This window comes from Malus sylvestris, chromosome 3 (genome assembly GCF_916048215.2).
Source record: "Malus sylvestris chromosome 3, drMalSylv7.2, whole genome shotgun sequence".
Lineage (NCBI taxonomy): Eukaryota > Viridiplantae > Streptophyta > Magnoliopsida > Rosales > Rosaceae > Malus > Malus sylvestris.
In genome coordinates this window covers 32,575,979-32,601,682 of record NC_062262.1, presented here as the reverse complement: position 1 = coordinate 32,601,682, position 25,704 = coordinate 32,575,979, and the positions used below count along the sequence as shown (strand labels likewise).

General features: G+C 38.5%; 2 protein-coding genes across 12 annotated transcripts; both read right to left on the bottom strand.

Annotated features, from left to right (window-relative positions):
- Window positions 1-796: 796 nt before the first annotated feature.
- On the bottom strand, window positions 797-24,565 carry LOC126617362 (protein FLX-like 1). Of its 8 annotated transcripts, XM_050285415.1 has the most exons (9): window positions 24,367-24,564; window positions 23,244-23,904; window positions 22,977-23,140; window positions 22,155-22,237; window positions 21,833-21,993; window positions 19,460-19,562; window positions 12,811-12,905; window positions 12,032-12,195; window positions 10,890-11,205 (listed from the first exon to the last, which is right to left on the bottom strand). In XM_050285415.1, the coding sequence occupies exons 2-5, from the start codon at window positions 23,822-23,824 to the stop codon at window positions 21,901-21,903; spliced, it is 921 nt and encodes a 306-aa protein (XP_050141372.1). In that variant the 5' UTR covers window positions 23,825-23,904; window positions 24,367-24,564; the 3' UTR covers window positions 10,890-11,205; window positions 12,032-12,195; window positions 12,811-12,905; window positions 19,460-19,562; window positions 21,833-21,900. The 8 variants fall into 8 exon arrangements, with proteins under 8 accessions (XP_050141374.1, XP_050141375.1, XP_050141373.1 ...); XM_050285417.1 differs by lacking the exons at window positions 10,890-11,205; window positions 19,460-19,562 and adding an exon at window positions 797-976; XM_050285418.1 differs by lacking the exons at window positions 10,890-11,205; window positions 19,460-19,562 and adding an exon at window positions 814-993.
- LOC126617357 (FBD-associated F-box protein At5g22730-like) lies at window positions 1,670-7,117 on the bottom strand. Of its 4 annotated transcripts, none has more exons than XM_050285408.1 (6): window positions 5,838-7,117; window positions 5,196-5,435; window positions 2,777-2,866; window positions 2,655-2,688; window positions 1,781-1,842; window positions 1,670-1,694 (listed from the first exon to the last, which is right to left on the bottom strand). In XM_050285408.1, the coding sequence occupies exons 1-4, from the start codon at window positions 7,071-7,073 to the stop codon at window positions 2,668-2,670; spliced, it is 1,587 nt and encodes a 528-aa protein (XP_050141365.1). In that variant the 5' UTR covers window positions 7,074-7,117; the 3' UTR covers window positions 1,670-1,694; window positions 1,781-1,842; window positions 2,655-2,667. The 4 variants fall into 4 exon arrangements, with proteins under 4 accessions (XP_050141365.1, XP_050141362.1, XP_050141363.1 ...); XM_050285405.1 differs by having other exon boundaries at window positions 1,671-1,694; window positions 1,781-1,871; XM_050285406.1 differs by lacking the exon at window positions 1,670-1,694 and adding an exon at window positions 2,207-2,255 and having other exon boundaries at window positions 1,788-1,871.
- Window positions 24,566-25,704: the final 1,139 nt, after the last annotated feature.

Genomic DNA, 25,704 nt, shown 5'->3' with positions numbered 1-25,704 from the left:
TGAACTCAAGGCTAACTAAAAAAATATAGTCTATTCTCTAAAAAATAACAAAAAGTGAGTTTTTAAACTTAAACTCACTCCTTTATTTTCTCTCCCTCCTCCCCTCTCACTCCAATCTCTCTCTCTCTTTTCTTCTTTCTATCTCCCCCTTCTCTTTTTTTTTTTACCTTTTTCGTCTCTTCTGCAATCCGTTCTCTTAATTATTTAGAGGTGCACTACAAAAAGTTTTGATAGATTACAAAGTACACCTACATGAGCATTACAAGGCCACTAAATGACGGATTTTCAAATGGCTCCTTTCAAGCAGTCATTTACAAATTACTTGGTGCATTGCAGTCATTTCAAATGCATCAATCTAATGTTTTGCAGTGCACTCCTTCCTAAATCCCTTGGTACCACTACAATCCCTCATCCAAACACAACATTGGCATTTTGATAACCATTTCGCTTTCACTTTTTGTTTTCACTTTTTTGAAAACTGAAAACTGAAATCTTATTTGGTAACTGCTTTTAGTTTTCAAAAATATGAAAACTAAAAACCAAAACTTGAAAACTATACGCTTGAGTTTTCAAAATTTTGCCTTAAATTTTCAGTTTTCATCTGAAAGGAATTACCAAACAAGATTTTAAATTTCAAAAAAGTGAAAACCAAAAACTAGAAACTAGAAACTAAAAACTAAATGGTTATCAAACAGTCCCTTGCCCAAAAACACAAACTTCTCTCTTGCAAAAAAATGGAGAAACGGTTGAACAAAAATAGTTCTTGTTTGCAATTGTGCCAGCTCCCACACCTTACCTGGTGCCTTCTGATTATAGTAGCACGCAGGAGGAGGCAATTTATGGTCACCCAACATTGCTACCACCACCAAATTAGGGATCATAAGATCAAACCACCTCGTTGTTTGTTCATTGCATTCAGATAACAGGAATCAAACCAGTCTGGCTTTAGCTTGTGCGGCAATTGGGAAATCACCACCTGAGAATATAATTCAACTTATCAAATAAATTGCATACAACACAACTCTTAGGAATATATGCAAATAACGTCAGGCCAAACTTGGTTAGCACTTATGAATCCAGTTTTTTTTTTTACCCCATAAACAGACAGTTATGAAACATAAAGGAGCCGATAACAACACTCACAGACAACTGATAATGCATGATACAAATTGACAGGCATTCTTTCTATTATACATACACACGTCATAAGCAATCATATGTCTTTGGCTTACTGGCTGTAGAATGAAATTAACAAACGACAGTAATGTATTCTCGCTTGAAAAAATGAATGCAATATCTTTTCACTCGAAGTAATTGGCAATGGAAAAGATGTGAACAGTCAATGGATGAAAATGAGAAGCAACTCTCTTTAAAATATCCGGGGGAAAAAACCCAATGATGCTTAACTGCATGCCAACCTCGATGGAGATAGTCCTTGATGATGCGACATCAATCCCAAGTATCCTTGAAAAGATGTTACCGAAGAAAAATCCACTTACATGAAGAAGAGCGGCAGCTAGCACCAGTTGTTTACCAGACGTAAGGATTGCAGAAGAACTCTGGGCAATTGCATTCCCACAAGGAACAGCTACAGTTGCCACAGCGATGGGTGGCATCAAAGGGGATACAAATTTAACCAGGCCTTGGAAATACTGATTCAGAAATGCACAGGCCAAAACAGGGAGAAGCACAACCTGTGTTCAACGCATATGGTACATTAATATAATTTAAAACAGGAACAGTTATAATTAAGAAGTCGGCAAAACAATTGAAAGCTTACCTGCAGTGTTGAGAACAGAAGCCCAGTAGCATCTACTGCAACATATTGACCGGCAAGTTTAGCTGTGAGAAAGGGGATCATGAATCATGATCTACAATATGAAAGAATAAAAGACGTAAGGTTCCTTGAAATAAGCTTGTAGTAAGTAGTAACTACTTAAAGGAATATCTCCCTCGTTATGAGACAGATCTAATACTCTCCTCATCGTTGTAAGCTAATCAGTGTAATATGTATGGCTGCGCCCAGTACATTAAGGTCTGAGCTTTCAGCAGATCACTTTAGGTTGAGAATCGAACAGAGGACAACTTTACCCATACTTAATATTTAACGAATCTTTTCCAAAAGGAGATAGCTTAATTCACCCCATAACTTTTAACAGGCAAACGAAATAGATATAACAGAATGTTAACCAAAATACAATTTTACCGGAGTTTTAGGAGAAAATGGGATTAAAACTGAAAGTGCCACATTTCCACTGCAAAAACAACAAGGTCATCAGATCCTCTGGCCGCGGAGAGAAGAAAAAGGCGAAGTAGATTTCCGTCACGCTAGGTTTTGTAAGTTTTAGTTTCATCCCGTTTGGTCCTATTCACCTTAGCAGCAAGGTGGTATGCACATGCAAGGTGCAAGTGGAATGTAGACATGTCGATGTTACAATTTTTCAATATGATTATACCCATCCAACTCACCCAAAATCTGTGTGGGGTTGGCAACATAAAAGAGTGATAATTACTACTAGTTGCTCTCACGGTTGAAACTTTTAAATTTCAAGCACCAAAATGGAACTTTCAGCAAATTAGACGGATATAAAAAAAAAAGATTTGGACACAGATAAGAAAAAGGGTATTATTCTATGATAGGATAATTCATTTACCGCGCAATGTAAGTTACAATGTTACTTGCTGTTCCTGCAAAAGAGTAAACCGGGGAAGAAGTGTATTCAGAAAAAGCTGAGTAAACAAGAATAATTATGAAAAGACTGGCATAGATACATACCACCAGGGCAGCAACCAATATCAAACTAGCTGCATAATACGATGGCAAATTCAGGAGCTTGCTCACAAAATATCCTGATAACGGCATCACCTACAAGTACTCACCATTAGATCATAAATGTTACATATTTGTGCCTAAACAGATTGAAGTACACATAATTTTTAACCCCAGTACAAAAGAACAGATTTAGAAATGTTCGAAAGATCAAAGTTGTTGACAGTGGAGCCTAAGAAAACAAGAGGCTGAACTCTGCAGGGGTAACTAAGAGAAGTGTATCTTTGCTCTCCCCACCCCAACCCCCCCCCCTCCCCAAACTGTGGGGATGACGCTCTCCCTCAATGGTCACCGTTATATTAGCTTCGTTTAATTGATCTAAGATACGAATCTCAAAATTTAAACTAATTTAACTCCGATCAATAGGGGGTGAGCAAAAATGCATTCAACTAAGAGTGTGCAACAAATTTATATATTTGGAGTTACAAAAAAGCTGACACTCCCATGAGTGGTAGGTCTCGGGTTCGAGACTTGAGAGCAGCCTCTCCATAAATGGGGGTAAGGCTAGCCGACATTCACCTCTCCCAGACCCTGCGTAAAGCGGGAACCTTGTGCACTGGGTACGACCTTTTTACAAAAAAGCTGACACTCCCTTGAACTGGGAAATTAGCACAAAGATCAAAGATTTTTTGTAACATGAACACAATTGATCCATATGCATCAAACAAAATGAAGGGAATGGCATTCAGTACTCATTCAATTATGTGCTAATTCAATATAAGCATTAGTATACATATGAAATGTGGAGCTGCAAACCGAGTACTGAAGAAAAAAGCCGGCAAGCAACTCCTTGGGCATAGACAGCCACGAAGGTCGTCAAAAGTGAGGGTCATGCCCATGCCGAGCATGGTCAGTGTTATGCCTAAGATGGTACAGTTGGGTGTGACCCAATTGAAGGAACTCGGTTTGACGAGCCCCAACAGGCACCCCAAAGCAACCCATATCGGAAACGCAGTCGACACAGACTCGCCAACCAGTTCAACCCAATCCCTGAAACTTCTGGTAACATTTGCATTGGAGCTGTTCGACGAAATGCCACAGTGAAGCGAAGCTAGTGGTAGTCGTGCGTTCTTGGCAGTTGGTATGGGTGGAAAGGGATTCGAGGGTAGATGCCATTTGGGTTTGCTGGGAAAATGTGGCTGCGAGTTGAATGGAAGAAGAGGAGGAATGAGATGTGTTGGTGTAGTATGAAAATAGGAGTGAAATGGGGTTTGGTTGGAATTTGAAGCCTGTAATTCCATGGGGATATGAGAGTGACGACTGCATTTTCTCTGGATTCGTATCTCTCGCTATCTGGGTACTTGCTTTCAGTTCCAGATGTTTACGGCGTTTTGCAGAGTGGACTGGTTTCTAAATTTTTTTTCATTTGGGGCAGTGCCAAGGACACGTCCCTCTAGTATTCCAAAAAATTAATACTGTAAGGTTATATTTTTTACTCTTCAATTGAGGGACCAAAGAGTCGTAGGCCAAAGATAGTCATGTGACAAAAAACTATCTCTAACCGAGAGGTAAAGGGTTATAGTATGAAATGTGAAAAATTGAAATAAAATGAGGTAAGATGATATGAAATGGTGAAAAATATATGAGAAAAGGTGTAGGAAAAAATTAGAAATAAAAAAAAAAAAAAAGTGGGCTGGCTGGCTTGTTGGAGATGGCCAATCCGCTAGCCTGATTGGCTGGTTTTGGCCCGGTGGGGCCCACAAACTCTTTGGCCTAACCCTCAGTTGGAGACGGTTTTCGTGTTATTTTCGACCTTCTGGCCATCTAGACTCTTTGGTTGGAGATGGCCTAAGGAGACTAACTTTGTTGATTAAATTCTGTAAATTATATAGAATGATTGTTGATGATTTGATTATTCTTTAAATATTGATTAACGTGCTTATTTTTTATTAGTGACACATCATATAATTTAAAATTTTGGTCTAAAAAACTGGTCTACTTAATATAAGCATTGGGAATTGCAATAAAAAAATTTGAATAAGGTTTGTACTATCAACAAACTTATTTTTAACTCTCACACACTCCACTCAATTTTTGACCGTCAAAACAAATGAATTAAAAAGATCAATGGACAAGATTTAATAAGAGTGTATGAAAGGTAAAAAATGTGCGTAAATATAGTACTACCCTTGAATAATTAGTATATTCAAGTGTCACATACAAGGATCCCGAGAGGATCATGAGTCCCTTAACAAAGAACCGATCGAAAGAAGCAAAACGAAAAAAGAAGCAATTTGAAAAGGTCGTTATGTGCTCCAAATTTATAAAATACTAAAAACAAAATGTATAGAAAATTGTAAATGATGTGTCAATAACATTTTCCAATAAGAAACTAGTGAGACCTGAAAATTCGTTGGCCAAGTACCTCATCAACAGCTCTGCGTATTTCATAGAAAATCCCGTCGGAAGTTTTTGTTTTGGTCGACAGAAACTCTAGAGAAGGTGCCATCCAACGCAAGGAGTCCATCAAGTCAGCTATTTTGACGATTGTGTTTGTTTTTGGGTAACGGTATACCTCCTCTATATCGGTTATTACCTTAAGATGCTTGAGACTAGTTAATGGCGGGGAGCATTCCCTTCTCATGTTTTCTGGAAAGATGAGAGCCTACACAATTTCAAACACAAACAAGAAAAAGGAAATTAATCATTAATTTATAAGAATTAAAAACTTTCAATAATAAGCACCCTTAGGACATACGAACTATATGGGGCGGATACAACAGAACTTTTGACATACGTTTTTGTGGGGTTTATGACGTAATGTGTTTTAAACATCTGGACCTCTGTATATCTTCTAGAACATCATTCATAGATCATCTTTAATGGTTTTGGTTTTGTATTTTTCACAAGGACGGTCTGTAAATGATGTTCTAAAAGATGGACAGTTGAAATCGTTGAAGTATATTACGAAGTGGACTCTACAAAAATGTGTGTCAAAAATTGTGTAAAAAACATGGTTCCACATCTGTCCCATGACAAGCGCGCACACACACACATTTGTACATACCTTAGTATCACAAGCACATAGAGTTAGTAGAGTTCCGCAGTTATCAAAGTTTGCAAGAAAGTTTCTTATACAACAACTCTTTTGGAAGGGGAACATCGGCGTCGTGCATGTGTCATTAAGTACGATTGTAGCCTCGGATAAATTTGGAGCCTTTATATGAACTTCCGTATTCGGCCAAGTCACACTACCCCAGAACCCAAGATAATTTAGATTTGGTGTATCAATTCTGCCTCTCAGAATTGAATCGTATCCTTGGTTCTCAAATACAAAGCGTCTTAGATGCTGACTTCTGAGGTTGATATGTCCCAAGACGCGGCACTTAAGTAAGATCAAACGCTCAACGGCGGGATATCTTGAATCAAAGTCTTCAAACCATTGCTCTTCAAGCTCTGCAAAAATGATATCCAGATTTCTAAGTGCTCCACAAGAAGAAAAGTCTACCATGTTGCATCTCAGACGATAATTATATTGATTGCCACCCAATCTAAAAGATTCAAGATTCATAGCTTCAACTTTAACATCATACATTGCGAAGCACATAATTATTTCCAAAGATTTGAGGGTGGAACTCGAAACTTTAACATCTGAAAGACCGTAACATGAATTTATCGACAAATCCTCAATGGAAGGGCACCCCGAAAGCAAGTGGAAGTACCGCAAGTAGCATTCTTTGAGGGACAAAGATTTCAAAGATGGAAGCCTTATCGAATCATGTGAGTCTATCCTCACAAACTGCAAATCTAGAACAGTTAAAAACTTTGCATCGAGAACCTTGTGGGATAAGCAGTAGTTGCCATTATCAGGTGCGGATAAGCCATAGCAGTTACTGTATTTACATGTACTTATGTATAACTCTTTAAGGTTTCTCTCAAGAGCCAAACTCAACCACCCATCTACGAGACGATAGTCAACATGCCGAATGGTACGGAGCTTGAATTTATTTAATGGCGACTTATCTTTCAGGCGGCACTTCAAAGACCACGTCACGTAGTCAATGAAATTTTGATGGTGAATACTGTGGAGGTAGTCGCCGACATGCTTTTCCTCGTCTAAATCTAATACAGGGACAGAATGCCACTCACGTTCCCATTGCTTGGAAACGATACTGGCCCGAACGACATCTCTAGGGCAAAGTAATTGGAAGACCTGGTGGATAGCAAAGTCAGGTAATTCGGAAGCAGCTATGGCGGCCTTTTGCTTTTCGTCTTCTTTTCGGATGTACGCTTTTTTACTCATGACTGTATAACCTGATCAAACCCTAGCTTCCCAGAGCAAAAAAAAAAAAAAACCTGGCTTCCCAGAGCAAAGAAACCCTAGCTTCGCCTCTCCCGTAACCAGAGACCTTTTCATACCTTAACAATTGTCATTTGTCATGCATCTTTAGTTAGTCCACCAACCCTATTGTAAGGTGGACTATGTTAATTTTGATGGGCCAACTTTTGCTTAAGTGTTTTGTTGGGCTAGTTGATGGTAAACAGTTTTAATTCGTTAATTAGGCATTAAACAATCAATAAGAATTTTGAAAGAGTTCTACTAAGCACCATTCAGTGTCTTATTTTTCTACCCACCTTATATTTACACTCACCATAAATAAATAAATAAACACAAACTATGTCCCCACCCACCATTATTTCCAAAATAACCCTTGCTTTAAAAAATAATTATAATTTAAAGAACAATTATCATTAAACAAAATTGTTCCAAAACACCAAATACGTACGATCGGGGTTCTAATTGTGGAGGTGTAGAGGTTTATAATATTTAGCAGAGGAGACGAGCATGTCAAATAACAAGATCGTGGGCAAGGACGGCTCTAACATTTTCCAGAATCAATTGGAATTGTCGAATAGGAAGCTTACAAAATTTTTTGTTGAGAAGAGTAATTGATGTTATAGTTCATAAACAAATTCGGCATTTCAATTACAGTTATTCCCAGTTGTTATAATTCCTAGTGAGATAAAATGTTGAGCATCGTAGGTGGGAAAATTTTGAAACTTCTATAAATTAATATAGCTATGTTATGAGCCTTATGGGATTTACTAAAAAATAAAAGGGATAAAAAGTATCATAAACCTCTCCACCTCCACAATTAGAACCCCGATCGTATTTGGTGTTTTGGAACAATTTTGTTTAATGATAATTGTTTTTTAAATTATAATTATTTTGTAAAGCAAGGGTTATTTTGGAAATAACGGTGAGTGGGGATAGAATGTATAACAATAAGGTGGGTGAGGAGATAAAATAATGCGGTGGGCATAAGGCCACTCTTTTGAAAATCACAACTCATTGACAATAATCTTATAACGACAATTAATATAAAAAGTCGAACTGTTAAAGACACTTTGAAAAAAAATCATCATGCACTCTAAATTTATAAAAACACTGAAAGCAAAATGTATAGAAAATTGTACATGATGTGTTAATAACATTTCCCAAATAAGAAACAACTAGTGAGGCCTGAAAATTCGTTGCCCAAGTAACTCAGCAGCTTAACCCCATAATCTTACATTCTCTAATCTGTAGAGAATCTCATCGGAAGTTTTTGTTTTGTCGATAGAAACTCTAGAGAAGGTGCCATGCAACGCAAGGAGTCCATCAAGTCAGTTATTCGGCCAACCAACCCTTTTGAAAGTTAGTCAACCAACCCTATTGAAAGTGGACTATGGTAATTTTGTTGGGCCAACTTTTGCTTAAGGACGCGTTTACTAATTCGTAATCAAATTGAAAGAAATTGAATGGAGGAAGAATTGGAATAAGGTGGAATTAGAATCAGATTCCTGTTAGAGTTGTTTACTAAAACTGTCTGGAATTGGAGTAAGAAAGACATTGATATATATAAACTGTTTACTAATTCTTATGAATCGGAATAAAAACTAACATGATTACTAAAATAGCCCTAGTTGAACTAATCTATTTTATATGCTAATTATTTTTAATAAAACTTTTAATCTTTCATATTTTTTTTTTCTGCTGCAGATCCACCCCACCCTTGCGAAGAACCTTTCATGCTCCCTCCCTCCATATCCCAGCCTTGATTTTTTTACCCCTTTTTCTCTGCTGCAGATCCACCCCACCTTTGCAGTTAAAGAAAACAACAACATACCAACGGGAAAGGAGTCCTTTCCAAATGCTTTTTCACGAATGCGCAATGCCTCATGGGCAAGCTGTTCAGCTTCTTCATCTGGTTCCAAATGGTAGAGTGTAACGATGAGGTGCTGCGTTGGGAACGAAGCTGCAGGGGTGTTTGGGATATCAAAAGAAGTACAAGGGTAGTTTGGGAAGAAAAATTTGATTGCTGATGGTCCCTTTCTCCCGGAATTCAATTACCATCTATTTCTTGGTAATCGGATTCCGGGTATATCCGGAATTGAATTCCCCATTTTAGGTGGACCCCACCTTTATTTTGATTCCCCAAATACAAGTAAACACATGAATCCTTTAGAAGGAATGCAATTCCATTTCCACTCACCCCATTCCCGTTACGTAAACGCACCATAAGTGTTTTGTTGGGAGTTGGGACAACTATGGGTAAACAGTTTTAATTCTCTAAGGCATTAAACAATCAATAATAATTTAAATTTTTTTAAATTTATTAATTTTGAAATCACCCTCTACAATAAGTTTGTGAAGAAATCTAAAGCTTGTTAACTAAGAAAGGGGTAGTAGAATTATTTTGGTTCATGGATTTTATGCATTTAATAATATATGGATATTCGAATTATTTCAATTCTTAACTATCCATGTATTTACTGACACATAAAGAATGTAGGTTTTATCCAGGTCTGTAATCCAATACCTAAAAGTCTCGTTTGATATAGAGAATTGGCTTGAATAAAACTATTTACTATATTTAAGGTATTTAAAGGAAGAAATGGATGACAACTTTTTTAATTTGTCCAAGTTGAAGGTTACTCATGAAGAAAAGTTACCCTTTTAATTCTACCATTTTTGTGAGGATTAGTGAGATATATTTTCTTCATAAGTAATCTTCAACTAGATAAATAAGAAAGTTGTCGTCTATTTCTTCCTTCAAAATACTTTCAATATAGTGAATAATCATATCCAGACCAATCATCTCTATCAAACTTTCCATTGTCAAAAGAACTACTTGTCCAACAATATAATGAATAGTCCTATTTGGCCACATTTTATTTATTTATTTTAGTTTTGTTTATAATCAACTTTTTGTTTTGGTTTGTGCGTAAGTTTATAGCATGTTTGTAAGGAAAGATATTAGAATTATTTCATTTCTCAAAATTTCTACATTTCTTTAAATATGGATATTCTAATTATTTTTTCTCTGTTCACTAACATACACCGAAAAGAAATGTGAGTTCCATATTCAAGTTCATAATCGAATACCTGAAAAATTAGAAATTAGTTTTACTTACAGAGATAAGAATTGAAATCATTTTAATTCTTTACCTCCTTGTGTTAATTAAACGATGAGGCAAATCCGTCATCCAATATGTAAAAATCATGATTTTCAACAACGAGGGGAAAAGGGTTCTCCACCGTAAAACTAAAAACTAATATGGTCTGTTTGGATGAGAAATTTCCAAGTACGACGATATTTAGTTAAAATTATTTAGAGGTGCACTACAAAAAATTAGATGGATTACAAAGTACACCTACATGAGCATTACAAGGCCACTAAATGACGGATTTTCAAATGGCCCCTTTCAAGCAGTCATTTACAAATTACTTGGTGCATTGCAGTCATTTCAAATGCATCAATCTAATGTTTTGCAGTGCACTCCTTCCTAAATCCCTTGGTACCATCACAATCCCTCATCCAAACACAACATTGGCATTTTGATAACCATTTCGTTTTCAGTTTTTGTTTTCACTTTTTTGAAAACTGAAAACCGAAAACCGAAATCTTATTTAGTAACTGTTTTTAGTTTTCAAAAATATGAAAACTAAAAACCAAAACTTGAAAACTATACGCTTGAGTTTTCAAAATTTTGCCTTAAGTTTTCAGTTTTCATCTGAAAGTAGTTACCAAACAAGATTTTAAATTTCAAAAAACGTGAAAACCAAAAACTAGAAACTAGAAACTAAAAACTAAATGGTTATCAAACAGTCCCTTGCCGAAAAACACAAACTTCTCTCTTGCAAAAAAAATGGAGAAACGGTTGAACAAAAATAGTGTTTGTTTGCAATTGTGCCAGCTCCCACACCTTACCTGGTGCCTTCTGATTATAGTAGCACGGAGGAGGAGGCAATTTATGGTCACCCAACATTGCTACCACCACCAAATTAGGGATCATAAGATCGAACCACCTCGTTGTTTGTTCATTGCATTCAGATAACAGGAATCAAACCAGTCTGGCTTTAGCTTGTGCGGCAATTGGGAAATCACCACCTGAGAATATAATTCAACTTATCAAATAAATTGCATACAACACAACTCTTAGAATATATGCAAATAGGAGTGTGATATCCACACATCCCTTTTTACTTCTCACACACCTTTTTAATTTTCGGCCGTCGGATCGGATGAATTGAAGAAGATCAACGGACAAATTATCAAAGGGTGTGTGAAAAGTAAAATGGGGTGTGTAGATAGCACACCCCATGCAAATAATGTCAGGCCAAACTTGGTTAGCACTTATGAATCCTGTCTTTTTTTACCCCATAAACAGACAGTTATTTGATTTTCAATGTGTTGCTACAAAGCAATCATACACTAAACTCCATCAACTGCGTCTACAGGACTTCTAGACTAGGTTGAAACACTACTAGAAGGATTTCAGCAGGTTAGTGCGAAGCAATCAAATCCACAGTAAAGCTTTCACAAGGCATTTTCATAGGAGGAACTTAACGCACTCTAAAAGGAAGGCTTTTAGCCTCTGCCACAAATTGTAAGCTGACCAATCCAGATAGTAAGGGTTCAGTCGTCAATGGTTCTTTGATGAAGGAGAGGAAAGATTGCCAACTGGTTTGGACTACATATTAAGTACTTAATAAGGAAAACAAAATGAATCAGCTTAAACTTTTAGGCAGTTAAATATCTCCTAGAACACATATACTGTCAGAAATGTCTCCTCTTCAATTTTTCAATGGAGACTTGTATGAGTAGTTTTGTGTGTGTGTGTGTGTGAAGACAAATTGATCATTGCGAGAACTTCTGTTTGATTGCGGGCCCACTATTTTTAGACAAAATTAAACGCAGTTGGCAGGAGCCTTACTTTTAACGAAGTTGGCAGCAGCTTTCTTTGAGAACCGTGTGACGAAACTCAAATCCCAAGTGCGTAAGAATTGAAGTATCCTCTGGGTTATATTTTCTAATTCCTTCTGAAAATGTAGACTTTAACTAACCCACGAAACCTTAATCTGAGTTCTCTCATGAAACCTGCACCAAAAGTAACTTTGTTGCTAATTCTCAAGAAGCACTTGCACCACCAGAGTCAAGCTGATTCTTTCTTGACCTGTTTTGACAACATTTAAATCTCCCCACAAATCCGTCTATGTCTAATCTGAACCACAGGTATCCATAAGGTTTAATTGTCACTGTCACCTTTAGCCATGGCATATAATTAAAAAGTCTCTTTCATCTTTTAGGAAACCTTTGTCCAGATTTTCAAACCCTAAATCCCTTGTTCTCTCATCAAAGTTTCATTACAATTTACCGCTCTTCTTCTAAGCTTATTTTGGAAAATTCATTAAATTAACCTATGTGACAACTATTTCTAGAATCATGGCTCTAACTTTCCAAGTCACTTTAGTAAAAGCATCGATCTTGCATCACCACGTATGAGCCCATTCAATCTTTTCAACTTTAGCTTATAATGCAACCTCCCAATTTGTTTATTACATCATGTATCCGTCTTCTTTTGCAAAATTTCTAAGATAGTACTAAACCTCAATTATAATGGTATTCTTTGTTTAATAACAAACCAAAAGCAGCAGCATTATCAAAATGATAAAACAAAATACAGAAGGTGTAAAGTTGAATGGTTAGACATACCTCATGAGCAGATTTGCAGAAATCATGAACTGAACTTGAGAAACATTGGACATACATGGAAGGCAGCAGATTTGCAGGGTCAAAAGGTTGTGAACCTGGATGAAGACATACATGAAGAACATAAGAGACCAGATATATAAACATGTATTCATTGCTTTAATTCTAAAAATGCAAGTGATCATGAACAGAACTCAAGAGAAAATAGGACATAAAGACAGACTTGATGAAACACAAACTCAGTAGGAAACAACATTAGTTCCAGATTCAATTTCCATTCCACTCGAGAGAAATCATGCAATGGGGTACTAATTGCAGCTAAACCCCGTTCCGAAATACAGCTTCCCTAAAATGAGTGTAATATCATTATACACATAAACTAGCTAAACACTGCCTCTGTCCCCCTCCCAAAAAACAGTATGATCAAATTGATGAACTTCTGTTCAAATGATGAAGATAACCTACATGAAATAGTGTATCAGGAAGAGAGGAAAACTAAGCAGCACTGTTTTAAGGCTTAAACCATCAGATAAGATAAGTAATAAAACTTAAATAAAAAGGTCTACATTTGAAAGTTAGTTATGCATTTATCTTAGACCTATGTATAAAATAACACCCAAATAAGCAGTTGAATCATATATAATCTTCCAAACAGTACCATGCTCAAGTAAAAGCCAAAAGAAAAATCATGTACAGTTCTAAGATCATAAAGTTGTGATCCATATTCCATAATGAAACTCACTAAACAAACTAAATGTTGCCCACTGAAGTTTCAGTGGTGAGAGTTGGTGGTAAATCTACCAAGGGCCATTTCATGGTCCAAACCCAGGCAATGTATTTCATGTTGCCTAGAAAAGAAAGAATGATGCTCCTCCCTAGACTAACTCTATTATGAATACTTTGTAAATTTTCATACAGTCAGTTATATCAGTTACTCAGATGCTTCACTACAACCCTTGCATTCCTAAACCATCTTGTAACAAGAGTACCTCATGCTTCGATGTAAAGCCATTTCATTCTAAACTCGATATCCAAAATTACCAAAATGGCTTTTGTTCTACCCAATTTCATTTCCAGCTTTACTTGCTTCTATTAATTTTTGCTATAAAATATTGCAATCAAGAAGGAAAGCAAGCCTTAATTGACCTTAAATTACTACACAGTACACACATAGCAAACATGAAATACCAATCAGTCAGAGCTTGGTCATCACAGTAACAAAGCAAAACAAAATAATCGGAGAATAAAATCCTACTTGATACCAAGGTGCAACCATAGAAGTCTAAAACATTATTCCATTGATTTGACATCTAAGACCCAACAGACGTAAAAAAGAGGATCAAGGATGTGAAGTACCAACTCCGCCTATGTCTTACATGGCCGGTCCCAAGCCCGGATAAAGGAGGAGGGGGAGGGCGTCAGGTAGTCGACAGCCGGCACTCCATGATCACGTCGAATCCTTATGAAAATGAATCCAGAACAAATTCAAAGAACTTAGCGAAGAAGGCTTTGGTGTATTTAACACAATACGTTGAAATGAAGGAAAGCTTATTTATTGATATCCCCGATAAGCTACAAATATGTACATATACATGAGTCAAAATAAACACACAAGAGGGAGCCTTCACAAAGGTTGCTTAGGAGAAGTCTCAGCAGTCGGTAGAGCCCCAGAAAGAGAAGGCACCGGAGGGGGATCATTTGGAGCCTCAGTACTGGACAGAACCCTAGAAGGAGGAGGCATCAGAGGTTGATCATTCGGAGCTTCATTACGCGGTACAGCCCCAGAAGACGAAGGCAATAAATGCCTTTGGAACAAACCCACAAATCTCTGATGATCAAGTAAAACCTGACCATCAGTTTCCTTCATCTGGTCAAGCTTCCTCTTCATGTTTGTAGCATAGTCATGTGCGAGCCGGTGCAACTGTTTATTCTCATGCTTGAGCCCTCTAATCTCCTGTTTGAGACTCATCACTTCAGCCGCCAATGATTCAACTTGGCGGGTTCGAGCAAATAGGCGTTGGGCCATATTAGACACAGAACCTGCACACTGAACACTGAGAGCCAGCGAATCCTTAACAGCTAACTCATCAGACCGTTTGGAAAGTAGTCTGTTATCTTTGGGAGTGAGAAGGTTCCTGGCCACCACCGCAGCGGTCATATCATTCTTCATCACGGAATCCCCAACGGTAAGAGGACCAGTAGGGGAGACGAAGGATGGGCGCCATATGTTGTCTGGAGAAGGCGGGGCTGCCTCTTCAACAAGGTTCAAGTCAAAACGACGGTTGGAGGGGCCAGACATTTTCAAAGGTGTTGAAGAGAGAAGAGGTCGGACAAATCAAGATCTTAGAAGTGCAAGAATGAAGCTTCTACTGGTGGAGATTCAAGTGTGCTTTGGAACTTAATGCCAGCCCCTATAAAAATCTGCACTCGACGGAGCTTCAGAAATCGAAGAGGCGCCTGCTCAGAAATCGAAGAGGCGTTTGCTTTCTCAAAAGCTGGGCTGCTTAAAGATCACGAGGGTTGATCTCAGAAATCGAAGAGGCGTTTGCTTTCTCAAAAGTTGGGCTGCTCAAAGACCACGAAGGCCGATCTCAGAAATCGAAGAGGCGCTCGCTTTCTCAAAAGCTGGGCTCCTCAGAGACCACGAGGGCCGATCTCAGAAATCGAAGAGGCACCTACTTTTCCAGCCTTGTCAGCACCTGTCACACGCACACTCAGCTTTGCGGAAATTATGGGCATTCTGTCGAAGACTTCTGGGGAAGTAGAACACACATGAATCTTACTGTTCAATCACCCACTTCCCACACGCAACAATAGCTCATGGGTACCACAGATAACTTTGCCAAAGTTCTCTGCCAAAGTTGAGCACGTGAAGCTTGCAGCTCCCACTACATCGCTCTGACCAAGAAGGGTAAAAGAATAGCAAAGAAACAGCACTAACAAAGTTTAGACCCATAAATTTTGAAGGTCTAGCTACCATATTATTACCCACAAGGGTAAAGGAACAGTACCACTGCTGGATAATTAGAAAGTCCCTGTGTGTCAACCTCTGTGCTTCGTGGCAAGGTAGACTAGCAAACATGCCTAACCTTTACTCACATTCGAGAAAACACTCCCAATAAGATTGCTTGCTCCAAAATCGAAGAGGCACCGTCCTCCGAATCTCGAGAGCCAGACTCCCAACATGACTACTTTCTTAAAAATCGAAGAGAGGATAAAGGAACAGTACCATTGCTGGATAATTGGAAAGTCCCTGTGTGTCAACCTCTGTGCTTCGTGGCAAGGTAGACTAGCAAACATGCCCAACCTTTACTCACATTCGAGAAAACACTCCCAACAAGATTGCTTGCTCCAAAATCAAAGAGGCACCGCCCTCCGAATCTCGAGAGCCAGACTCCCAACATGATTACTTTCTCAAAAATCGAAGAGACACTGCTCCCCGAATCTTTGAGAGCCAGACCCCCAGCATGATTGCTTTCTCAAAAATCGATAAGGCATCGTTCTCCGAATCAATCGAAGAGGCGCTCGCTTTCTCAAAAGCTGGGCTGCTCAGAGACCACGAGGGCCGATCTCAGAAATCGAAGAGGCACCTACTATTCTAGCCTTGTCAGCACCTGTCACACGCACACTCAGCTTTGCAGAAATTATGGGCATTCTGTCGAAGACTTCTGGTGAAGTAGAAAGCACATGAATCTTACTGTTCAATCACCCACTTCCCACACGCAACAATAGCTCATGGGTACCACAGATAACTTTGCCAAAGTTCTCTGCCAAAGTTGAGCACGTGAAGCTTGCAGCTCCCACTACATCGCTTTGACCAAGAAAGGTAAAAGAATAGCAAAGAAACAGCACTAACAAAGTTTAGACACATAAATTTTGAAGGTCTAGCTACCATATTATTACCCACAAGGGTAAAGGAACAGTACCATTGCTGGATAATTGGAAAGTTCCTGTGTGTCAACCTCTGTGCTTCGTGGCAAGGTAGACTAGCAAACATGCCCAACTTTTACTCACATTCGAGAAAACACTCCCAACAAGATTGCTTGCTCCAAAATCGAAGAGGCACCGTCCTCCGAATCTCGAGAGCCAGACTCCCAACATGACTACTTTCTCAAAAGCGAAGAGAGGGTAAAGGAACAGTACCATTGCTAGATAATTGGAAAGTCCCTGTGTGTCAACCTTTGTGCTTCCGGGCAAGGTAGACTAGCAAACATGCCCAACCTTTACTCACATTCGAGACAACACTCCCAACAGGATTGCTTGCTCCAAAATCGAAGAGGCACCGCCCTCCGAATCTCGAGAGCCAAACTCCCAACATGATTACTTCCTCAAAAATCGAAGAGACACTGCTCTCCGAATCTCGAGAGCCAGACCCCCAGCATGATTGCTTTCTCAAAAATCGAAGAGGCATCGTTCTCCGAATCTCGAGAGCCAGATACCACAGACCACTTTTTCAAAGTGCTCTGACAGAGTTAACACATGTGAAACTGGCAGCTCCCACTACCGTGCTATGACCAAGTAGGGTAAATGAATAGCATTACTACTTGTTGTTAGGGAGACTCCTATATATGTCGACCTCCATCCCCAACGGACAGGCAGACCTGCAAAAATGCTCAACCCTTCATCATATCTGAGAGGGCACTCCCAACGAAGCCTTTCGAAATATTCAGCTTTCTTTCCCCCCGATAATACCTCTGCAAACAAGCTATACTAGAGCAAGAATATCTCATATCATCAGGGTTAAAAGCAAGAGTATCCCATATCATGCTTTTTCCCTGTCTTTTCCTTTGGCCTTGTTTTTACCTGCAAGACAAGGAGAAAGAGAGCAATCAGTCAGCACTTGGAATCAAGCTTCCAGCCAGGAACTGACTGCCTGGAACCCCTTACCTGATTACTTACCTGGCATTGCTCTCGAGTACTCATCTTCAACATCTTATGTTTCCAGGGAAGATTCCGCATCTGCTTGAGGAACAGATAGGGCAAGTGCGAAGGATACAAGGAAGCATGTGGAGACAAGCGTAACAGCACACGTGCCGATACATCCATTACTCTGTCAAAAGCAAAAGTATCCCATATCAGCAGGGTGGAACGTACTCTAGATTTGATGGACTTGTTTTGACCCTCAAATTCTTCAGTCGGCCTTATACTTTGGAGGAAACCAGAAAACCCTCCAGCTCAGTTCAAGAATAAGCCTGTGGAAAGTTACTTCTTCAAAAGCAAAAGTATCTCATATCATCTCTTCTCATTTTTCTTCTCTTTATCCTTCATGCTGCTGCAAGATGGGGAGAAGGTGAACAATCAGTCGGAGCTCTGATTGCTTACCTTGTCTGTCACCTCTTTCAGCAGACCCCCTAGCTCGGCGACTTGGGGGACTCCTACTACATGGTTTGTATCGCGCTTGACCAAGCTTGAAACTACAAGTAAGCTTCAAGTGAAATTGATACATTACCTTGTGCATCTCCACCAGTTAAAGATACCACCCCTGGATGGAGGAAGAGTACTTCCAGAGAAGATGACACATCTACCTATGAGACAGATAAGGCAAGTCAAGATGACACCACACTCCGATACTTAGAAGTTTCGTGATTACGAGATCATTCTCCCACAATATTTCCTAATGTCATTTGTACTAAATCATTCACTTGTTCTCACTAAAAGAGAGCTTGAACCTATGTACTTGTGTAAACCCTTCACAATTAATGAGAACTCTTCTATTCCGTGGACGTAGCCAATCTGGGTGAACCACGTACATCTTGTGTTTGCTTTCCTATCTCTATCCATTTATATACTTATCCACACTAATGACCGGAGCAATCTAGCGAAGATCACAAAAAGCGACCGTTTTCGCTACCTAGGATCTATCTTGCAAGAGAACGGAGAATTAGATGGAGATCTCAACCATAGAATACGAGCTGGATGGATGAAGTGTAAGAGTGCATCCGGCGTGTTGTGTGACCGTCGTAGGCCACTGAAGCTCAAGGGAAAATTTTATAGGACGGCAATAAGGCCAGCGATGTTGTATGGCACAGAATGTTGGGCGGTGAAGCATCAACACGTACACAAAATGGGTGTAGCGGAGATGAGGATGCTTTGTGGGATGTGTGGGCACACGAGAAAGGATAAGATTGGGAATGAGGATATCCGAGGTAAAGTAGGAGTAGCCGAAATTGTAGGAAAGATGAGAGAAAATCGGCTCCGGTGATTTGGACATGTGCAAAGAAGGCCGACTGACGCTCCGGTTCGAAGATGTGACTACGGGACAGAGGTTCAGGGCCGAAGGGGTAGAGGAAGACCTAGGAAAACTTTGGAAGAGACTCTAAGAAAAGACTTAGAGTACTTGGATCTAACGGAGGACATGACACAAAACCGAGCGCAATGGCGTTCTAGGATTCATATAGCCGACCCCACTTAGTGGGAAAAGGCTTTGTTGTTGTTGTTGTAAGGATGTGAAGTACCAAACTACCTCAATCACAGATCACAAGGAATTCCTAGAAAATGCCACTGACAAGGGGTTTGGACACAAAACTAACGAGTCTGGTTCTAAAGAAACCCGATTTTGCAGTAACAACTAAGAGGGGAAGAATATTTTAGAAAAAAAAGTACAGAAGAACAAAACAAAGACTGGGAAAAGTCAGAAATTCATATCACTTACTTGACCAGAAACTTATTCTGCAGCTCCATTGTTGAATGTCTTCGCAATGAACAGCATACCTCATGCTATGAATACACTTCCCTTACATTATGCTGTTGTTCTTCTAAAGAAACAAGATACGGAAATAAAGTTTCCTTAAAGAGTATCTCTTGAACCAAACTCAATGAAAAAACTCATGAAAAATTTCGAGCACTTTCTTGCTATTAAAAAATCCATGTCCTTAACAGTTGACTCCCATTGTCCCATAAATCTGTCTCACCATAGTCCTAGTAAATGAAATGAATGACTATAGAACCTATAATCCATAAACTGAAAAACCGCAGTCAAAAAGTGAAGGGGAAGAATGAAGACCTCTCTTTACACATGCCATGCACAATGAGAGAAGAGAATGGGGGGAGAGAGGAGAGAGAAAGAGAGAGAACACTATACTAAGATTTTTCCACTACATAGAAAACAGACACATGGAATCTAACTCAAATTCTAAAAAGCTGACTTCAAACAGATCCAAGTTTCCTGGGTGCAAAGGTTTCCTGGACATAACAAATCAAGCAAGGGGTAACAGCTCATTCAAACTCAGCAGCCAGCCTGCACCGGAGATTTTAAGTGATTTTGAGGAGCGCTTCCACTCATGAGCAACACAACTCAATGGAAACCAACATACTCACTCGAGACCCCCAAATTTGAGGGGCGCTTCCACTCATAAGCACACAACAATATCTAAAATAACAAAACCAAAATAAAGCACATGGCTAACAAGTTTAAACAGAAAACATTAAGTACTACTGCAAAAATTTGGTTATTAGCCCTAACAGTAAAACATTGGTGAATAAAATCTTATATGGGAATTTTCTATTAGATCTACGATATACAATAAGTTAATGACCTGTCCTTGAGTATTCAGTCCATTATCCCAAGAATTTTTTACATGCAGTTCTAATATTAATTGAGGTTGCCACACCTTTTACAGATTCAATATGAATACTTCATTATTCCTTGTTTTGGGACTAAAAAAAGATTATACTAATCCCACAACTTCCTCTTTTAAATAATCTGGCATGCATTAAAACGAACAAAATGTCTGACTAAATGTTTGTAATTAGAGTTTCAGTCTTGCCAAATACAACAAAAACTCCACAACTTGTATCAATCCAGAAATCTCCAGAACATCAAAATAACCAAGTCACCAAATAAACATGAAGAGTTGATTTATATGTGAGCTATACAAAGTAATGCAAGTTGTTTTCGAATGTTTATCTTCTCAAGTGTGTGGTTGTGTGTGATACTTTCTTCCTTTATAGGATTCCAAGAAAAGTAACTTTCCTGAGTTTTAAGCTAGCTTAAGCTAGCACAACCATTATGATGAGAAAACGGAGCAACACTTATATCATAGAATGGAAATTATTTACAAGATGTAAGAAATCAATAGGAAAAAAACAAAGGGGCAGATGAAACCCTAAGCATAGAAAAAGAAATAATATATTGATGGTAGCCTAGCACAAAACAAATTCACCAAGTGCTTACATTTAATGAAAGAAGAAATGACAAGCTACAATGATAAAGGATTTGAGTCCTCATGTGAATTATCAATTATCAAAGATCAACTTATCAACATTCTATGCCTGTTTGCAACTGCTTTTGGAAGAACACTTCCAAATAACCAAAAGCGCTTATGACAACCTTTGACAGAAAACTTAATAGTCCTTAAGGACTCTAAAAGCACTTAGATTTTGAGAAAGTTGTGCTTCTAATGAAAGTGCTTCTAGCAGGAGTGCTCCCCTAACATTATGCAGTAATCCAATTACACGAGCAGAGCACAAAAGCTTCCTAGGGCAGAAACCTAATTGAGCCTTAAAATATATTGGCAAACAAGACAGAAAAAGAAACTAACCTTAACCAACAAATGGGAAGAGCATTAATAAACCATATTTGCTAACAAAAGGGAGCTCACAAGTAAATGACACGAATTCACAATCAAGGGGCAGAATCCACCAATAAACTTTGAGTTTTGTAAAGCACTAGCAATGTTCTTGTTTCAAAACGGAGAAATTCAACAAACTGACCTAACAAACAAAGCATCTTATATATGATGAGCACAAAAAAGGTAGAAACAGAATTCAGAAAATACTATCAGCTGTCTAAATACGACAGTTGGCAATGTATACATAATTAAGGAAATGAAGCATTGATATTATAATGAAATGCATTTTAGAGAACATAATGCAAATATATGCATCAAAGAACACCAAATTATCAATGGTTTACTGCACCATCAAGGTAATAAAGTTTTTGAGGTGTTTAGGTACAGTTACTAAACACCCAATAAACAATTAAATTTCCAAAATGTTACTATCAGATAACACTTCAATCACAGACCTAAGCATCTAATACACCGCGGCGAAGATACCAATCAAGACAGGGCTCAGCACCATGGATGAACTAGCTTATCTGTGTCCCTGAGCTCGCTGCATGTCATATGCACCCCATGAACCTGGCATAGGTGCATACTGAGGAAAATTTTCAGCACCACTCTGTACCTGAAAAATGAGGGAGGAACTAATGCATTCATAATAGCCACAGCAGTTTACACAGATATGCATTATCGTGTGGGCACATACAAAACAAAAACATCAATGCTTTAATCAGGTATCCACACAAACACGCCTATTATGAATTCATGAAAGAGAACAAAACTTACAGGATTCATGCCATAAGTGGCAGGATAGGGGTTTCCTGCATATCCTGCTTCAGGATTCCCATAATTGGCATTATAACCTACAGCTTTAGAGACAATTAAAAGACAAAATCAACAGTAATTCCAAATGAATCTCCAAATAAAAGAAAATATAAAATATAATTATCATCAAATTGTGCTGCTTCAATGTGATTGTGACAACCAATTTAAAAAAGTATGGAATAATCGGACAGGCCTAAAGGCCCTAAACCATGAATTAATTCATAGAAATTGAATCGGATGAAGTTGAATCCTCATATGATGTGGGTATACAAAAGACTAACAGTCAGGTCCAACTTAAGCTTTATAGGTATCAAGTTAGTTGACTCGGCAAATTGTCCATGACTGGCTTTTTATACTTTACATCATGTATGGGCATGGTTGAGCCTCAACAAAATCAATCAGAACCATTACATATCCAGATTAGAGCATTCTTTGAGGCTAAAACTCACAACATAAGTATATATTTGAATTAAAGAAAAACTTGTCAAACTTAGATAATGATAAAAGGTTATAATTCCACTGGTACAGTGTGATGCAAGCTGAAGGAAAGTGGAATTTTCAGTATGTGGTACACCTTGATAGTTTGTTATTGTGTTTCTCCCATAAGTGGTATATTTTTTTTCCACTTGATAGTATTATTTTAATTAATCTTTTCTCCTCCTCCACGATCCATTGGTATGTTGTTTTCTGTGAGATTTCAGTTCTTTATTAAAAAAAAAAGTTTCAAGAGTGAAATCTTAATTCAAACTAACTAACAATATAAACTAAAAACAGATTGTATACCTGGATTTCCAATAGCAGCTGCAGCTCTTGCTCTCTTCTCCGTGTTAGCAATTTCTGCACGAAGTTTCTCCAGCTCCCTAGCCATTGATGTCAAATTCTTCTCCATGATTTGACCATGCTCATAATTCTCTGCATATCCTTTCTTTTCATACTCAATGGCAGCTCTTAATGCAAACAAATAACTCATAAAGTTAAAACAAATCCAAAGACAATAATCAAAACATAAACTGTAAATTCAAGGACAATAATAAATCATGCAAAATCTACCTGGCACGTTGCAATTCCTGTTTCATTGCTTCAATTTCTGTTCTCAAAGCTGGTGCTTGTTGCAAATCAGCAGTCATTCTAGCCAGATCTTGTGTCATCACTTGTGCCTGAGCCGAGAGCTCCTGCCTCGCAGCAGTGAGCTCCTTGATATCAGCACGAACCTGAAGCAGCTCATTCCGCATGGCCTCCACTCCACGAAGGTCCACTTCCAAACGAACAGACTTGTCATACAAATCTCTCATTTTGACATCCTTGTCTGCCCGCAGTGAATCAACATGGTAAGCCATTCGCTGCAACTCAAATTGAGCAGCCTCCAATTCCTGCTTAAGAGCAACATGGGTTGCAGCCAGCCTTTGGTTATTACCTAGAAGTCCTTGTATATCTTGATGTTGCGCCGCAAGATGCTCCTCAATTATTGCAGGGTGGGGAGGAAGTTGTCTGGGACCCATGCCAAGCTGGGATTCTCTCATTTCCTCGAGCAATGCAGGATGGGGCATCGGACCAAGTCCTCTTCCATATGGGGGTTCGTGAACCGGAGGGGGCAATCCAGCATGAGGTGGTCCACGATTTCTTCCGGACATGATTTTCTTTTACTCAAAGACTCAACCACAAAAATATTTCCTTCTCGAAAGATCAACCAAGCGCGTTTGAGAAATTAAACCTGAATGACATCAACTCTAATCTCAATTATCTACCAACGACGAACTTATATCTGCCGCTGTCAAACATAAAAATTTAGCTGAAAAATAAAAAACCCATCTAGAAACCTCTATTCTAAAACATTTGAAGGCATTATTCTCACCGAGTCTCTAACTTCTAACTCACTCAACTATATAAAAAAAATAAAAAATAAAAAATTGTAATCCATCAACTTAATCCACATCCATCTACCTAAATATATGTTTGGTTGCCAAGAAAACGCAAGAAAATAAAATCAGAATTCCCAAAATTATTACAACCCAACAGAACTAAAAACCAAATTAAAAAAACTCGAACTATATTTTCGATTTTCTCGTCATCCAAGAAGAAAAATAGAGCTATATTTCCACAGAAAAGTAAAGTGATACTCGACGAATTTAATTGAAACAGTAAGAAAAAAGCATGAAATGTAGAAATTATTAACCTTTGGGAAGGTAGAGGCCTGCGAGGGTCACAAGGAGGGGCTTCTGGGCATGGAGTCCGTCGCGGTACGAGCTCGGAGTGGTCCAGAAACCCTAGCACAGCAGGATTTTCCTCGCTGGGGTTGTGAAGGAGGGGAAGGTGAAGGGAAACCAAAAGAATTTCCCCTTCTCTTTCTCTGTTTTTTCTTTTCTTTTCTTTTTTCATCAGAATGGACTTTGAATGAAAAGAAGCAGGGCCGGAGAGAACAGTACGAATTATTGGCTATTGGGCCCAAGCCCAACATCATTTGCGGATGGTGTGTTTAGTTTGGAGCCGCATAAAACATGCAACCGCACACAATGAGTCAGCCATAATATAATGTCCATTTGTTTGGCTAACAGCCACAGTTTTGATGTCACACTTGTCGTTCACGCAAATCAAATCTAAGAACTTTTCATTTACAAGCGGAATAGCACTTAACTGAAGTACTCAATAATGTCTGAACTTGAAATATGAACCCATATTAATGGGTAATAGAAGAAAATGAATGGGAGAAGTTATGATTGGGAACAAGATAAAAACGATACATGGTTGTTCAAGTACAACATAACTAACTCGATCGAATTCAAATTGAGCTTAAGTGTTCAACTTAATCGCGTGTGAACTATGACACAAACATGGCTTTAACAATAATCGTTCGAACTGCATTGTGTCTCGCGAATCTATTGCCAAACTGGCCTAGTTAAGTTAATACGTACCTTAAATCTATTTAACACATTGTTGATATCATATGTTATGGTTATATGGCCATATGTTTGTTAAAACACACATAGACAAATATCTACTTTAGATCTCACTGTCCGGAGCCCAAGGATCAGTATCTCACACAAACCAAGAGTTTTGATTTCTTTTTCACACAAACCAAGAACTTGAATTTTCTAATCCTTAGACTCCAAAATTAAGATCCGGAGAGGATCCAAATTCCTCACACAATACAAAACACTCTTCTTTTTTTTTATATCTAAATGCATGCATGGGCAAGGGTTGATGGAAGTTTGACTCTCTCTCTCTCTCTCTCTCTCTCTCTCGTGAGCTCTTGCTTTGCTTCGTATTTATCCTCAGTTGTCCTCAACATAACATTGATCGTGATCATCATGTCGCATCCAACCAAGAAATGTCAAATCTCAGTTTATGACACGAGGAAATGAAAACGGCAAATTAGTCGTGCAACTCTTATGCAACGGTGCGTTTGGACGAGGAATTTTAAAGTTCCATATAATAGTAGAGAGAGAGAGAGATGGTTAATTAGGGTTTAGAACAACCATGGATACCCCATGACTGCCTTAATTCCCCAACGGTC